Source organism: Halichoerus grypus, chromosome 11 (genome assembly GCF_964656455.1).
Source record: "Halichoerus grypus chromosome 11, mHalGry1.hap1.1, whole genome shotgun sequence".
NCBI lineage: Eukaryota > Metazoa > Chordata > Mammalia > Carnivora > Phocidae > Halichoerus > Halichoerus grypus.
The window spans coordinates 74,820,135-74,836,716 of NC_135722.1; the positions used below are offsets into that span (position 1 = coordinate 74,820,135).

The following is a 16,582-nucleotide window of genomic DNA, read 5'->3' on the forward strand; positions in this document are numbered from 1 at the left end:
CTCTTTTTCTAGGAGTTCTACTTTTTTTTCTTTTTAGATTCCACATATAAGTGATAGCATGCAGAATTTGTCTCTCTCTTTGGCTTATTTCACTTAGCATAATGCCCTCCAGATTTACTACGTGTGTGTGTGTGTAAATAAAACATATTAATCCAGGGGCACCTGGTTAAGTGTCTGACTCTTAGTTTCGGCTCAGCTCATGACCTTAGGGTCCTGGGATCGAGCCTTGTGTCGGGCTCAGCACTCAGTGCAGAAGTCTGCTAGAGTCTCTCTCTCCCTCTCTCTCTGCCCTTCCTCCCCTGCACTCTCTCTTTCTCTCAGATAAATAAATAAATCTTAAAAAAAACATATTAATGCATTCATTCATTAATAAGACACATTGCTTCCATATGTTGGCTATTGGAAATAATGCTTCAGTGAACATGGGAATACAGATGGTTCTTTGAAAAAGTGCTTCTCAAAGTCAGAGTTACAACTGTAGGATTTCAACAGGCTTTCCTACTCACACCACCCCACTTTATCCTTTAGAGAAGGTATTTCCTCACACCCCAGTTTGTCTTTTTAGTTTCTTCTTCATGGACTTAGTCTTTGAGAGAGTTTAGTCTTGGATGGAGGTTCAATGCTTTCTAGAAAACCCTGAATAAGTTATGGCCAGAAGCCTGGAAAATGTTTTCTAGGCCCCACACTTTCACGAGCAACTCTGGGGCTTCCCGTGACCGAAATGATGGTGTTAGAGTGTCAGTAACAGATGTGATTGATCAAAGTCTTCCTCGAAATACTGGTGTTTGATGCAATTTCATTTCACATTTTGTGTGTGGCTTTCCCAAGCTGGGGTGTGAAATTCAAGCATCAGAGAAATCAGCAGGGTTTGTAGGTTGAAGTTAATGAAACAACGGGAACCTATGTATTTCAGGTTTGTTCAGAATCTAGCCTCACACATCCAGAAGAGATCATCTTACAAATCTGGTTCCTGGGGGCCGGCGGATGCCTAGGCCACTGGGCCAAGAAGGATGGGGAAAACCACTGTCCAATTAATCAGTACAGCTCTATATTTTGTCAAAGAAAGCTAATAGAATCTCCAACTCACTTCTCAAAGATACTGCAAGGATTAATGAAATAAATGTTGCTTTTTAAGGATGTAGTATTATTGCTAATAATACTAAGATACAAGATGTCGAATACTTAGGTCGTTTGATTAAATGGCGATGCCCACGTGAATGGCTCAGGATTGGATTTCCATTCCAGACATGTTTTTAGTTTTGCACAGAGAGCATGTCTTGTTCCGATGGCAGATTATCTCTAGCCTTGATCAGCCACCTCTCACGTGTTCAGGCTGATGTCTCACTTTGCTAATGGATAAATAACACAGCTTTCTCCACCCACTGATGTGGGTGGATAGGTTGCCTTTGTATGTAAAGCATATTATTATAGGCTGCAAGTCTTGGAAGACTGAACAAGCCTTTGACAACATCTGGTACTAATTCCTTCATTTACAGTTGAGGAAATTAAGCCAGAGAGAGTAAGTGGTTTGCCGAGAATCACCCAGTAGTGCCCGAGCCAGGGGGCTAAAATCCAGATTTAGTGATAAGTCCAATGTTTTTACTCTGGCATTGTGCTATATCCCCTCTGATCTAGGATTCCCTTCTAAAACTTTTGGGTGCTTGGATGGAAAACCAATCCCTAGTGAGCCAGTGCCCAATAAAGTATAGTACAATCTTTGGTACCTCCTGGTGTTTTAGGAGAGATTTTTGGGTCTTCGCTGCAATTCCCAGGAGTACCAGACTTTTCTAGGCAGACAGCCAAAAGGCAAACAAGGCAATGTCTGCAGTCGGGTGGGCAGTACGGGAACCTGCAGGGCAACTTTCCACAGCGTTCTAGAGACCAAATCAAGCCAGCTGGTCTGATTACAACAAATGATAATCGGTGCCCATCCTAATTAGGCTGACTGGATTTCTGACGTGGTAGATATCCCACTTGCTGCATTCCTAGATTAAGTCAATCAGTCATGTTCAATTATTCAGCCGTGTCCATTTGAGAACCTGCTGCATGCAGAGCTTTTATGAAAATCTCTTTGAAATGTAAGCCAGAGATTGGCCGGGAGCTGTAACCTTCCCAGATATAGGTAGAGCTTGCCCAGGCTGGACTTCTCTGAGGCAGCCGGTGAAGAGCCCTTTTTATGAAAGCCAAGAGCCCTCATGATATGTGACTTTCTATCACGGTGTTCAAGGGGGAAATGGAAAATCGGCCTCCATGGTCCTTCTTGGCACTGCTATTTTTCCTTCAAATAATATTTATTGTATACCTTTTTCAGACTGTAAGAGTAATGCATGTTTATTGTGGAAAATGTAGAAAATTCCAAAGAAAAGAAAAAGCACTCATAATTCTAATGCCTTAGGAGTTACTTCCAGGTTTCTAGTCCAAAATTTTCCAATCTGTGCTTTAGGCATATATAGAAGTAGATACCTATTTATTTTTATGAACCTGAGATTCTACTGTATCCTACCCTAAAATTCTAGAAGTCTATAAACCATGCAGAACTCAACACACTAAGTTCTTTGCTCAAAGCCTGGCATGTGGTAGTTGTTCCACAAACATCTGTTAACTGCATTGGGAGGGAACCATGATTTGTGGACTCGAGCAGCCTCTTGGAAGATCTTACACTCAGGCCGTGCACAAATCTTGACCAAAATCTTTGCATGCTAAAGAAACATAATGAACTGGAAATGACTACTTTCCTCCCAGAAAGCTTCTCCTTCCCAGGAGAGCATCAGTGGGTAATTCATCTCCCTTTTTTGTGCTCATTATTTATTTCAGGAGATTCCATTTGATTCGAGAGCTGCACAGACAGGAGGGTCCACTGGAAGTATGGACCTTGGTGAAACATGGCCCCTGGAGGAAGGAACCTGGTTGTCTCATGCTGGAATCCATCACTTTGCCAACACCAGAGGGGGTATGGCTGCTTTTGATGTCCCTGATACACGTGGTACTCTTCAAGTCCTACACGCACTGTGTCCACCCAGCTGTGCTCAGTACGTGCCCTGTGCTGTTTGTCTTTTCAAAAGCAGCCAGGTAGAGAGGAGAGGAGTGGACTTTGGAGTCAGGCAGATCTGGGTTCAGATCCTAAATTTCCTCCTTGCAAGCTACATGGCCGGAGAGCTTATCATTTTCTCAGCTCTAACACGAGAGGAAGAATGCCTATTTTGTAGGGCTCTGATAAGGACCACGAGTTATGCAAGCTGTCATTTACGGAGCCCTTACCCTAGCTGGGTAGGAGGTTCGTCATACACCTCTGAGCACCTAACACGTGTCAGGCACTGTATTCCTATTTATCTTTTTTTTTAAGATTTATTTATTTATTTAGAGAGAGAGAGCTTGTGTGAGTGGGGGGAGGGGCAAAGGCAGAGGGAGAGAGAGAATCTCAAGCAGACTCCCTGCTGAGCGTGGAGCCCAACGCGGGGCTCGAAGTCAGGACCCTGAGATCATGACCTGAGCTGAAATCAAGAGTGGGATGCTTCCAACAGAGCCCCCCAGACACCCCTGTATTCCTGCTTATCTTGTCTCATCTCCTCTCAATAGCCCTGCAATCACTTAGGCCATCCTCTGCTGTGCCCTATCTCTAAAGTGGGGTCACTTACACTCAAGTGGCATTGAGAATACAACCGGTATAAACAGAGTAGGTCAGCTCACCGTCCCTTCCTTTTCCTAGCGTAGCATCTGATTAATACAGCTCAGTGTGAAGTGATAGGGATGTTGTTACTTTCATAGTTCATACAACATTCATACAAATGTAAGAACCATAACCCTCATACGGAGCTGTGGGTCTCTTTCAGGTCTAAGAGTCCACCCCTCCACCATCCCCCAAATCTAACGGAGATCTACTTTGGCGGCAGTAGCCATGCTGTGGCTAGGGAGATAAAGGCCACTGAGGTTAATGCATCCGCATGAGGGTTTTAATAAGTTTATGCCTCCCATTGTGGCTCATTCATTCACTCATTCGTTCAACCAATACTGAGCACCTACTATGTGCCAAGCACTGGGAACACAAGAGAGCAAGATAGGCATGGAGATCACTAGGCCACCCTCTGCTGTGCCCCATCTCTAAAGTGGGGTCACTTACACGGCACTGCCCCAGGGTACATCTCCAGCCAAGGCTACGGCTCGCAATGGGGAATTGCCCATGGGGAAGGTCGGCACTTTGAGAAAACTTGGATGAGCTCAGCCAAAAGGCAACAGTTGTTCTCTCCTGTGCCCTGTCACGCCGACCCCCTTGCCACTTTTTAGAGGTTCTTATGCCAGTATTTCCTCACCACTCATGGAATATAGTGGAACCTCCTTAGCTCAGCACACAGCCCTTCCTGATCAGACCTCTGCCTGCCTCTCTAGACCCATCTCCTGCTGTTCACTACTAAACACAAACCCCCTCCATTGCTGTACTGATCGCCTCCGGAACCTTGGATACATCCCGCTCGCACATACTGGGAGCTCTGCATGGGTGGTTCCTACTACTTGCCTGCTGCTCGGCAGGTTCCCACCCATCCCCAAAGCTTCAGCTGACATCATCTATTCTAGGGTCTCCTCCTGCTCCGCCTCCCACCCTACCCGGGTCTGAACGAGAGGCCCGACCCCAGCGCTACCTCAGAACTAACAGATTCCTGGGTCACAGTGCCTATCCCACTGTGTCGTGATGGTCCCTATCCTGGACAGTCTGTGGGCTTCTTGAGGCAGAATCTCGCTTTATTCACCTCTGCATCCTTTTCACAAGCAGCCTGGCAAATTGTTGATGCATGTATATTTACCGGCGGGCTGGCTGGGTGCCTCCATGAGTGAACTGTGGGCAGGACCACGTCCCCTGGGTATCTCTATCTTCCCTGAGAGCCATCTTCAACGGTGCTAACCCAACTGGACTCTGCACAAAGGCCCCTTGGCCCCAGTGCGTCACTTCCCGGGACGTTCAGCACACCCCTAGCATTTCCTTCCCGGCTCCAGGTCGGTTTGCCAAAGTCTGCAGGCAGAGGAGAGAAAGGAAGTAGGTGTGCTTTGTCTGCCGGTGCTTTTATAACCTAAGCGATAGAAGCCCCCATCATAGAATTTTAGAAGCTTTCAGTATCGCTGTGACAAACTGGTGGCTAAAAACTGCTTATTGTGACCAACTCCGCAAACCACTGCATCCCCCCATGAGTCCACCCTGTCTTGTATCTACCGTCTTTGGGGCTTGGCTGGCTAGCAGGAAGGGAACCTGTGTCCTAGATCTGCCTAATGGGGAGTCCCTGTTCTCAGATAAGGGATAAGCTTCTGGGGCTCCTGGAGGAGCTTAGCTCTAGTGGGTAACAGGTACCACGATATGTGGTCCCTGTCCAGACAATCAGTAGGTGATGATGGAGGTGCCCGAGACACAGCATGGTAGCGCGGTGGTATGTGGGTGAAGCACCGTGACAAAGAATCAATGTAGCGGAACCTTGGAAATCCTTTTGGGCAGCTGGTAGTAGGGTGGTTCTCAGAAGCCTGGGCTGGGGCTCAGGGAAAGGGCTCAGGTCCCAAGAGGACTAGAGAGGGGACCAAAATGGGAACTTGCACTCAGAAATAATGGAGAAGCCCCGCTGGGCCAAAGCTAAGTCAGATTTGGAGTAATGGTCAAAAAAAACCAAAAACAAAAACAAAAAAACCCAAAAAACAAAACAAACCAGTCATTTATACATTGTACCAGACCTTATGCTGAGCCTTTTTTGTATAGATGATCTCAATTCATTCTTACAGCCTTATTCTCATTTTATAAATGAAACTGAGCCCCAAGAGGCTGACACGAGGCTTGCACAAGGTCATTCAGCTGCTGAATGGCAGAGTGGGTATTTGAACTTAGATCTGCTTCACCCCAAGGCACAATAGGCTATTGCCCCTCACTTTACCCTCCAACACTCCCCACTCTGCTTTCTCGGTTTAAGACTCCAGTGGGCCAATTACAGATTTTTATTGCTGGTTATTTCTTTGTCATAGTAGAAAAGAGCCCTGGCTGGGAGCAGGGCCAGAAAATCAACAGTGCTGTTGCAATGTGTGGATTATCATCCAAGACCCTCCTACTGCCACCTGAGGTAATGCCACCTGCTTCTGAGCATCTTTCCTCCATGCCCTGAGCCCTGTCCCAGCTCTCCCACCACTGGCTGGTACCGGCAGCTCCATTTCTGAGACCCAGCGTGGGCTAAGAGAGTTTCCATTTCTAGTGAAGTCCCAGGGAAAGTCCTGGAGGTGTCCGAGCCTTGGGGTTTTGTTCTTGGCTTCATGGAGTCCTCTGAGAACTGTGCTATCTGCCAGGGAGGCTCCGTCATCCTGGTGAGTCATTGCCCTGGAGGCAGGGCCAGATCCACACCACATCTGCCTCTGTGTTATCCTCGGGGCATCTCGGGCTGCCATTAGAGAGGGACAGCCTCCAGGAAGCTGGCAAGGAGAGCCCAGGATGTCTGGGGGTGAAATGGAGTTTCTGGAGGAAAGTCCCTCCGCCACTCTTGCTTCCTACACTCCTAAAGACACCCTCCAGGACCTGGGCGGGTGGTTTTTCAAATTTATTGTAAAGGTCTGGAACACATTTTCCAAATGGAATTGTCCACAGTGCCTGACACATCCAACAGAAGGGGGGCCAGGGTTTGGCCAGAGCTCAGTTTCTGTGAGGTCACCAGCTGATCCGGCAGCTCCTTCGATTAGCCAGCTGCCTCATTGCACGTGTGGGGGTTTGGTGCAGGAGAGGCGGCCCCGCTGCCTTTCTTAGCGAACCCCCACAGTGCTTCTTCCTGTTACAGATGTGCTCACAGCAGCTCTCTGGGAATCCTGCTGGCCTCCATTCTTCCCAGGGGACTCAACCTGCTTACGGAGAGAGGCAGGAAATTCGAGAACCCACACCTGGCAGGAGAAGAGGCCAGGAGCGTGGTAGAAATGCCGTGGCGCTGCCCCCCTCACGGGTACAAAAACAGGAAGGAGCAGATTTGCCTTCTGGTCTCCCTCAAGGTCAGGGACAGTGTTAACATCAGTCAGGAAGGAAAGGAGGAACTTTTCTGGGGACGGCGTGTGTGTCCAGCACTGTCACCGATGTTATTTGATTTCACGTAAATTCTCACTGAAATCCCATCAAGGCGTTATTACATATCCCCATTTTGCAGATGAGGACACTGAGCCTTGGGGAGGCAAGCTCATAGAGCAAATGCCGGCCCAGCTCGCATTCGAACTCAGGTCTTTCTCTTGCCAGGCTATGCCGTGTCCATTCTACTTCCTTGTCTGTTGGTTTCTTTTCTTTCTTTCACAATTTATTTATTTGAGAGAGAGAGACAGTGGGGGAAGGGGCAGAGGGAGAGAATCTGCAAGCAGACTGTCTGCGGAGCCCGACGTGGGGCTCGATCCCACAACCCTGAATCGGGATCTGAGCCGAAACCAAGAGTCGGTCGCCTAACTGACGGGGCCGCCCAGGCGCCCCCTGTCGGTTGGTTTCAAAGGACAACACCATCTGGCATCTCAACCTTTCTGGGAGCCTTGATTCTTTTTTGCCTATTCCCCTTGCATATGGTGACTAACACAATGGAATCTGTTACCCACAATCCTCTCTATTGGCGTTTGTTTTAACAAGTTCCATCAATGTTGTTTCATTTTACATTTCCCAGAGGAGCTCACAGTCTGGCAGGTTTGGAGACTTACCAAAGACTAGTGGCAAAACGAGGGCCCTGGCTTCCGCTCCTCCGTCTAGCACCTATGATATGTCACTGCTAGGGCTATACCTTCTGGGAAAAACCATTCCAAGGTGAAAGAAGACAGGCCCCGAACAGGCCAAGCAGGCTATTTGCAGTCTTCGAAAGAAGAGAGTTCCTCTCAGGCCTCAGTCCAGGAAACTCAGGTGGAAAATTCGAGATGGGGCGGGTCCCCACGTCTCAGCAGAGACTCACATGCATCCGATGGGTTTCTTTCTTAACGGTTTGGTCAAAGACTTCAATTGCAGCAAATGTTCCCCTCCCCTCCCCCCAATCTTAACACAGGGTATTTTGTCTGATTTCACTCAATAGATCCGACTGAGTGCGAGTTGGAAGTGTAGGATTTTCCTCTGCAGGGACCTTTTTCTGTGTGTATTTTTGGAATGGTTCTTTATTCTGATTCATATCCACATACACCTTTCAGTAGCTTCTCGGCTCAGCCAGAGTTTATTTCCTTTGATATAATGTTGAGTAAGGAGTCTTTTAAGTCTCCATCTCTGTTCCATACTTAGTAATAGGAATCCTGGAGGGCTGGATGGATACGATTTGTTTATGTATTTCATGAAACACCTTGCTCTTGTTAGTAGCGCCTACTGCCTTGGCATTCGGCTTTCTCGGAGAACTAATTTAACATCTTTACCAAAATGAATCCTTGACTTCCTGGCAGACTTAGTATCCTACCCCCTCTTGGCTTCTATTGTTTCTGCTAAAGATAATGACTTTTTCTCAGGTGCGAGATAGTTAACTACTCTTCCCGTAGAACCCGTTTCTTTCTTCTGGAAGCTATAAAACACAACACAGTTACCTGAGGTTTTTATTTTCATTTAAGGGAAATAAAACAACTATGTTTTCTTCCTCCGTCTCATTAAGAATTATAAAGAAGTTGGGTTGTGCTAAAAATGCATATATATTTATATACATATACATATATTAAATATATATACATGTATTAAATCCTAGGAGGAGGGGACATGTCCTTTGGGCCGATTCAGCCTTGGAGCTAATGCCGTGACCAATTAAGTGCAAATTTCTTTCTGACGAAACCTTATGGGTGGGCATACATTTGTCCTTGGTTGGTCTGTCCTAAGAGGACATAGATAAGAGACTGGATAACAGAAGAGAGTCATGCTGTGCTCAGGCAGCCACGGCCCCACTCTTCCCTCCTAAATCAGTCCTGCCCACGCTCCCCAGGGAGAAGGAGGGGAGGAGGGCGGGCATTGCTTCTTGGCTGCTCTGCTGTTAACTAGCAGAGGGCTTCCAAGAGACAGAAGGCTCCTGCCGAGAAGACGAGCAAAGGGCAATGCCAGTGAGGAGAAGGCAGAGGGAGGGCTCAACCCACTTCTTTCTGTCTTTCGTTCTTAAAATTGGTGTCCTTCCAGGGGCTGGGGTTGGGAAGGCTGTGGACAGATCTGAGCGGCCTCTGGCTATTGTTCAAACTTGTTATTATGGAATTTGCGCAGCTCTTTCTTGCAAAGGGAATTGATAACATACTTTAGCTGCAAATAAGTCTCCCCATGTGGCATTTAGCCCCTTGCCCATTTCTTGGAGGAAGAAGCTGTACCTGTATGAGACTCTCATCTCCTCCTCTTCTCCAATGACCCAGGAGTTTTATAGCCCCTGGGGCCCCAGAGTCAGAGCAGCCGGAGAAAACAACAGGGGTGCAGTCTGTGGCCTTTCCTCCCAAGCAGAGCCTACGGTCAAAGCAGGCCCTGCCACCTGTGGGCAGAGTTAGCCAGAGGATGATGGCATTCCCAGACTGCAGCGGGCATAGCCTGGCCACGGTGCAGCTCCTGCCCACTCAGCAGGGTATTAGTGATGGGCATTGTGCTCAGAGCACTATTCTAGCCACCCCAAAAGCATCTGCAGTGTGCTCTTGGCTTGAGAGATGGAGCTAAGAATTCCTTAGATCCTAGAGTTAGAGCCAATGTTGCTATATGACCATACTTCATTCACCAAAGAATGAGGGTTCTAATGGAGCTTTCCAGATAACTGAACTATCATCCTTCCAATGTCTACATTTTGTTCAAAATTTTACTGTTTTCTGCTGGTGGACAAGACCTTTTTTTCCTCTGGTTTTTGTATACTCTCTTTCCCTGCTAAGCAGAGAATAGTCACATCCCAGCTTATGATTGGAGTTGGACCGAAACTTCACTTAGAAATTCATTGCCTTGAACTTGGAATCTGTAGTATGATATGTAACTTGTTTAAACAATTCATATATACATTTGAATATGCCTAAAAAATTCTCTCCCAGGACACACAAGAAGCTGTGGATGGTATGTCAGTCTGGGGATGGAGACCGGGATAGGATGGGAAAGAGGAATTCATTTTTTAGTTTATACTCATCTGTACTGAGTAGTTTTTCCTTTACTTGGACATATATTATTAGTATAATTTAGTATTATTAGTATAATTTTTATATATATGAATATATATTCATATGAATATTAAAGCTAGGGGCTGGGTCCCCAGGCTAGCTCCCAAAACCCATTCAACTCATGATGTAGCAAGCAATAGTAAGAGTGGACATTAGATCTTAGCCCCTTCTGTAATCTGTTTCTATGGAAAACCTGAGTCCCAGAAATATTTCCTCCTTGCCAATTTCTCCCCACATGTCCCTCTCTCTAATAAGTACTGCCCTAGAAATAGGAGGAGGAACTTTGTCTTCTTGTCTGCAGATAACCATGGTGCATGAGGATTGCTCTCCTACTAGAACAGTCAAAAGAGGGGACCCAGCATGGTTGGGCCCTCTAAGTTGGAGAGAAAGGCACATTTACTATGCACCTGTCCCAGACTTTACCGGTTTGCTTCTGACTATCCAGTGGAATGTCAGGACACCAAGGTTCTCAGAGGTTTAGTAACATCCCTGAGAATGCCTTCTAAAAATCGACAGAGCTGAGCTTCCAACCTATAAGCTTGGGCAACTGTCCTTTATAGATCAGTGACCATTTGGCAGAATCATTTCTTTATAAGAGGCCTATGAAAGCCAAGCAGACATAGGCACTTTGGACACTGCCTGAGGTTCCGTAAGATCCTCTGTCATGGATCCGATCCCTTATTAGATGGGAAGCGACGGGAGGGCAGGAGCCTTTGCAACTGCAGTGCTTAGCACAGTCCTGGAAGCGTGGTCAATTCCCCATAAATGTTTGTTTGAGTAACAGGAAATATTATTGTCTGCTCTGCTCTGCTTCCTAAGATAGGAAATTGGAATCATATATTTATTTTTTTTTTTCAACGGCAAATATCGAAACGAGAAACATATTTTCTCATTAACCTTCGAGTGATTAGGAAATTCAAATAACTGAAGTGCTGTAAGGAAATTTCTTGGCTTATAAGGCATCCATCTATAGGAACAAATTGAAGGGGATGCCATTGTGAGGCAGAAGAGTTTGGCAGGTTCCAGAACCTAACCGCCAAGTAGAACATTTATTTTGCTCTTTCCCTGGGGAAAACCTTCTCCCACCTCCATCTAACCAACCTACAAGCCAACTCAGAACACAACTAAAAGTCAGGGCAATGTGACCTTGCCCTTAATTAGAAGCATACTCTGCAGCAACTCAAAGTTGTTGAAAGTAAGAAAAGAGCCCATTTTTCTCAGCTGTAAAAGAGCTTGCCATCCAAAGATGACTAATATATTACCTAATTTTCACAATGTGACGCTGTCTCTTCTGGGGGCTCTAAGTGCATTAATTTATTGCACTCTGACCACACAACCTTATGAGTTGGGTGTGATTATTATTTCCATTATTAGAGGAACTAAACCTTGCAGAAATTAAATTACTAACTAGTAGCAGAACTGACATCAGAACCAAGGTCCTCCATAGATCATCTCTCTTAGAACACAAAGACTAATTGCTTCTCATTAAGATGGGGATGGAGTCACCTGAGTGCATCCACACATGCGATCAGTGGATCAAAAGCTACTATTGGGACCAAGAACTGACCATTGGAAGTGGCAATGGCAAAGGCAGTCTTGACCATGGCAAGAGCTACTTTGGAAGAGTGGTGAACTAGAAACTTGTTTGCCTTTAAGAGCAAAAGAAAGAAGTGGATACAAGGAGCGTAGACAATTCTTTTGATGAGTTTTGTTGTAGAGGGCAGCTGAGAATTGGGGGCGGTAGTTGGGGAGGGAAGTGGCGTCAAGGAAGAGTGAACATAGTAGGATGTCTGTATAGTGATGGGAATGCTCTAGGACAGAGGAAAACAGTAATTTAGGTAGGAAGGGGGAAAAGCCACATGAGAAGGGACAGGATCTGATCCACAAAGGAGGATGTGTCCTTAGATGGAGCAGAGATGGTTCACCCATAGTAACAGGAGAGGAGAAGGAGAAGTAGTGCAGGCAAATGGAGAGGGACGGCTGGGCTGTACACAGGCCCACTTGAGGTCAGCAATCATGAACTGGAAATAAGGCATGATGCTGTGCTTCTCCAATCATGTTTAGCCGGGTGCTGACAGATGGAAAGCGGAGAATCAGATTTTATCAGTGTTGTGGTTTTTCCAGGTAGGTGGTATGGAGAGAGGGGGTGGGAGGAGATGAATCTGAGGTGTAGGTAGTATGGAGAGAGGGGGTGGGGGAAGATGAATCTGAAGGTGTATGTAAAAGAGAAAAGATAATAACGAACTCAGAAACTAAGGTGCATAAAGGAGGAAGAGAGGTCCTGAGGAGAATAAGGGACAGAGAAAAGGTCATGGCATAAGCAAATCATAGGTGCTGCAATGGTCAAAGAGACATTGGATTAAGATAACAGTAGACTAGAAAGGTAGGAGGTGGGTGGAGAGTAGAATACTTGACATTGAGATTATAGATGGTGTCACTGTGAGAGCAGGGAGCTGGGATAGTTGGAGGAGGGCAAGGAAAGGAGACAATGTTGAAGAAGTGAGAGACCAGAGTATGAGAAGAATCCACTATGTAGATGCAGAAATAAGAAATACACAGAAATAGTATTGGGGAAAGTGACAGTAATCCAAGTGCCCATATCTTCAAGGAATGAGGTGGAATAACCCAAGAGTCTGGAGATGGCTGCAGTAAGTAGAGGTGGTGGGTAACACGGTCTGTTATATTCAGGGAGAGTCAGGTTTGGATCAGAGTAAGAAATTGAATGAAACAGAGAAGAGGCTGAAGATATGGGGGATTGTTCTGGTGATGAACCATGAATTCCTGAGGGCAAATGGGAGGATTCTAGGACGTGGGAGAGGATGGAGTGACACCTGCAAACATTCACCCAGCACATTCACCTCTTGGATTTGGGAGCTCCGATTGTCAGGAGTGGGAAAAAAGAAAAGGACAGATAGGCTAGGCGGCTCAGGGATGAAGCCCCACCTTGCCTTCCCGGCATGCCTCCTTGAGCAATGGCTGGCCACAGTGGCTTCCTTCTGTCCTCCCAGGTAATTTGTAAACCCAAAGCTGACAGTGGAAAACCCAGAGATGGCTGAGTGTTTACAGAATTGGAGCACACTGGCACAGATCCAGGGGCCCTCAGGCTGCTGCAGCTGGTGATCTGGTCGCTCGAGACCAGACGGCTCCCCAGAGGTTGCCCAGACTGTTGACTCCCACTGTCAGTCTCCAAGGACAAGGACGGAGAAGGGACAACCATTTCCCAGGTTTACTTCTTCCTTCCTCTTGACTCCTCCTGGCTTCCAAGCACATCCCTAAAGCCCAGAGCTGTCCCAGGCAGAGCTGTCAGTCAGTCCTGGGGGAAAACACAAACTGCATCTGCCCAAGTTACTCAGGCCGAGGGCCCAGAAAGGGTAGTTCCTGCAATCTACTATGAATTGCTTCAGGACCTGGATCATAACTTCTGTTATCTACATCCTGTATTTGAAACCACTCAACTCTTTATGTAGTAGGAGGAGCACTGCTCTGCTCTCCTCAGACAGTCTCTCTCTCTCTCACTCACACACACACACACACACACACACACACACACACACACACACACACACAATCACAGTGCTGGGCAGTCCTATCCCTAAGTTATTTAACTTCGGAGGCTCAGTTTTCCTACCCGTGAAATGGAGACATACTACCTTCGCTGTTTGAACCAGGTGGTCTCTTAAGGGGAGGAAATATTGCTTGGGCTGCAGTTAGAATTCAGGTTCAAAAAGAAGGAGGGGGTTGGGGGCACTCGAAGCTCCTGCTCGCCTGGTGCAAGACAGATGCAATCTCTGAAAATCCTGCATCTCCCCAGGAGGAGCCCGGAACAAACGATTTTCCAAGCATCGGAGTAGGGCAGACGTCATACAAGAAGGCAGGAATCGTTTTAGAACTGGTTACGCTCCAGTTTTTAATAAATGGTCAGGGGGGTGGGGGCGGGGGAGGACACCCTCTAACAGGGAGTTGGGAGGCAGCGCGCGCGCCGCTGCCGAGCGTGACGGCCGCGGTCGCCTAGCAACCGGCGGCGGGGATGCGCGCGGGGCCCCCGGCCTGGTGGGCGCGGGGAGCTCGCCGCCGCCACTGCCGCGCGCCCGCGGGCCTCCGGGACCCGCCGCGAAACTTTGGGGCTTCTCGGCGCTGGGGCGTCGACGCGAGGCCGGGCGGACGCAGCGATGCGCCCCGCGGGCTGAGGGCAGAGGATGAGGTCGCGGCCCGGCTGCGCCCGGCCCCGGGACCCGCGGGGTCATAGCCGCGGAAAGTTGGCGCACACCTGCCCGGAGCCTGGGAGACGCTCGGTCCCCGGCCCGAATTGTCCCCGCAAGTTTCTTTGGCAATTTCTTACCCGCCTTGGATCGGGTGTCCCGAACCCCGCCTGGCCCCCGGGTTCACGGACTCCCATCTCTGGGAGAGAGAAACCCGCGCTTTTCTAAGGGACCTGCGCGGTAACAGATGCTTGATCGATTTGCCCTGAATGATTGCGATTCTGTTTTTGTTTTCTGCTTTTTTTTCTTCCTCCAGACAGTGAGTTCGTGGAAGCCTCGCCCGCGCCCTACAGCCCGGAGGAGTTAGGTAAGTCTAGCCCTTTTGCCTTTTCTTCTCGGAATTCCGCCCGAGACCCTCGAGTCTGGGGGCGCCGAGACACAATCCGCCGCAGGGGAGGAGGGAAGGCGACAGGGGACACTTCCCCGGAGTCATGTTCCTTTCGCGGCAGGAACCGGCCTTTTCTTGGTGCCTGTGCTTTGGGGTGGTGGGGAAAGTGTCAGATGTGGCATGTGTGTGTGTGTGTGTGTGTCCAGGTCGATGGTGCTGCTCCGAGGAGCAAGGGACAGTAAACTTCCCGGCCTGGGGCCTCTGGAAGCAGCCGGACTCATCCTGCCTGGAAGGACGCGCCGGTGGCTGGCTCTGCCTAGCTAAGTGCCTTGCCCGAGAAGGACATCGTGAGGGTCGTCCATACCTGAATTTAACCAAGTCGAGGGCCCCAAACGGTGGTCTGGTCACCACCTGGGAGCTGCGTTCCTCCCTGGTTTCTGCTCCTCATCCAGCCTGTAGGTGTCTGGGAATAGGGCATTTCATCCGCCTATGTGGAGCCTGTCCCTGTAAGTGTAGATTTGTGGTGGGTGAACTGCCACACTCCTGCCACAGACAGACTTCCTTGTGCGGAGGGAAGGAAATTTGCATCGTCAGGATCCCTCTGAATATTCCTGCCACCCAGTCTCACTTCCGTGGCTCAGTGGTTGGTTTCTTTTTCTTTCTTTTTTTTTCCCCCCTCCCTCACTTTCCGGTTTAGTTTAGGTGCTAACAATCTGGGCTGTCAAATCTGTCCTCGCTGTTCTCTTATCACCAGCTTGAAAATCTTGCCTTCCTAGCCTGGAATGATAGCTGTTGAAAAATGTTGATCCACGGTAGCATTCTCAGCCTTGTTTCTGGTCAGCCTCTCCTCCTGGGTTGTATGTCCTTACCACATCCCCACTCCACCTGAAGTAAAATCCCACCTCAGCAATGACTTCCATTCATTTCCCTGAGCCCGGCACTCAAAATAGGTCTGGATCAAGGATGGCAGTCTGAGGCAGGAGACAGTACGTGTTTTGTTCAGAAGCTGTGTTTCTGACAAGTTGTGAGGCAACCCAATCGCTGTAAATGGAATCATAGATTAAATGCATAACCAAAACTAGCTTTTAAAGGCTCACTATAGTGAATCCTTTTATGAAATGAAAATGCCATCTAAACCATAGCTTTGCAGGAGGTGATTTATTAAGAGGGCAGATTCTTGGTGATCTGCTCCACTCGTGTGTACTTGTGTATTGGTGACACCACCATCGGCTCTCCACACTGTGACAGAAGCTATTTGGTTCTCTTAAATTAGAGATAAGCATAAGCAGTGGCAGGCTGAGCATTCCTTGCTCTGAGAAGCTGCCTGTGTAACTCCTAAATTTGGTTTGCATTCACAGAATGATTTATGTACCAGAGAGGCCCAGGTGTTTGACCTTCTTTCATTTCCATAACTACTTCCGGGAGCAACGGACTGGACTGCCCTCAGTGCCGAGGCACTGATAAATAGGGGCAGCCCTTCCAATTAGTGGTAGAGAATAAGCAAGCAATCTTCTTTCTCTTCAGTACCCCTGTGGGAAATGCCCAGTTTCTCATGAGGAGATGAGAGCATTACAGGAACCGTGGGGTTCCCTCTTGGGCTCTGAAAACACAAGTCTGGCAGCCTGACACCAAGGTTCTCACTGCTTCATCATCCTTAATAGATTTGGTAACTAGCCTGTTTTCTCATCTTTGAGAAGCTGGGGTTGTGCCAGGTGACCTCTCAGGTGTCATCCAGATGCTGCGAGGAGCCATAAGCTGGAGGAGGCCCATAGCTATGGGTATTTATTCTTTATATTCATGTGCCATGCTGTTCGTGTGCATGCTGTCTCCAAAGGGGTATTCTCTCCCTGACAGAGCAGCTCACTGGATGGGACTGCATTGTTTCCATGCTGCT

General features: G+C 48.0%; 1 protein-coding gene across 3 annotated transcripts in view; it reads left to right on the forward strand.

Moving 5' to 3' along the window:
* Positions 1-2,850: 2,850 nt before the first annotated feature.
* The window catches only part of AMOTL1 (angiomotin like 1), a 120,549-nt gene continuing 106,817 nt past the window's right edge, over positions 2,851-16,582 (forward strand). For all 3 annotated transcript variants that reach the window (XM_036074982.2, XM_036074986.2, XM_036074987.2), the window contains exons 1-2: positions 2,851-2,950; positions 14,617-14,667. In XM_036074982.2, coding sequence (XP_035930875.2) covers positions 2,866-2,950; positions 14,617-14,667 — 136 coding nt within the window. In that variant the 5' untranslated portion in view covers positions 2,851-2,865. The remainder of the gene's footprint in view (positions 2,951-14,616; positions 14,668-16,582) is intronic.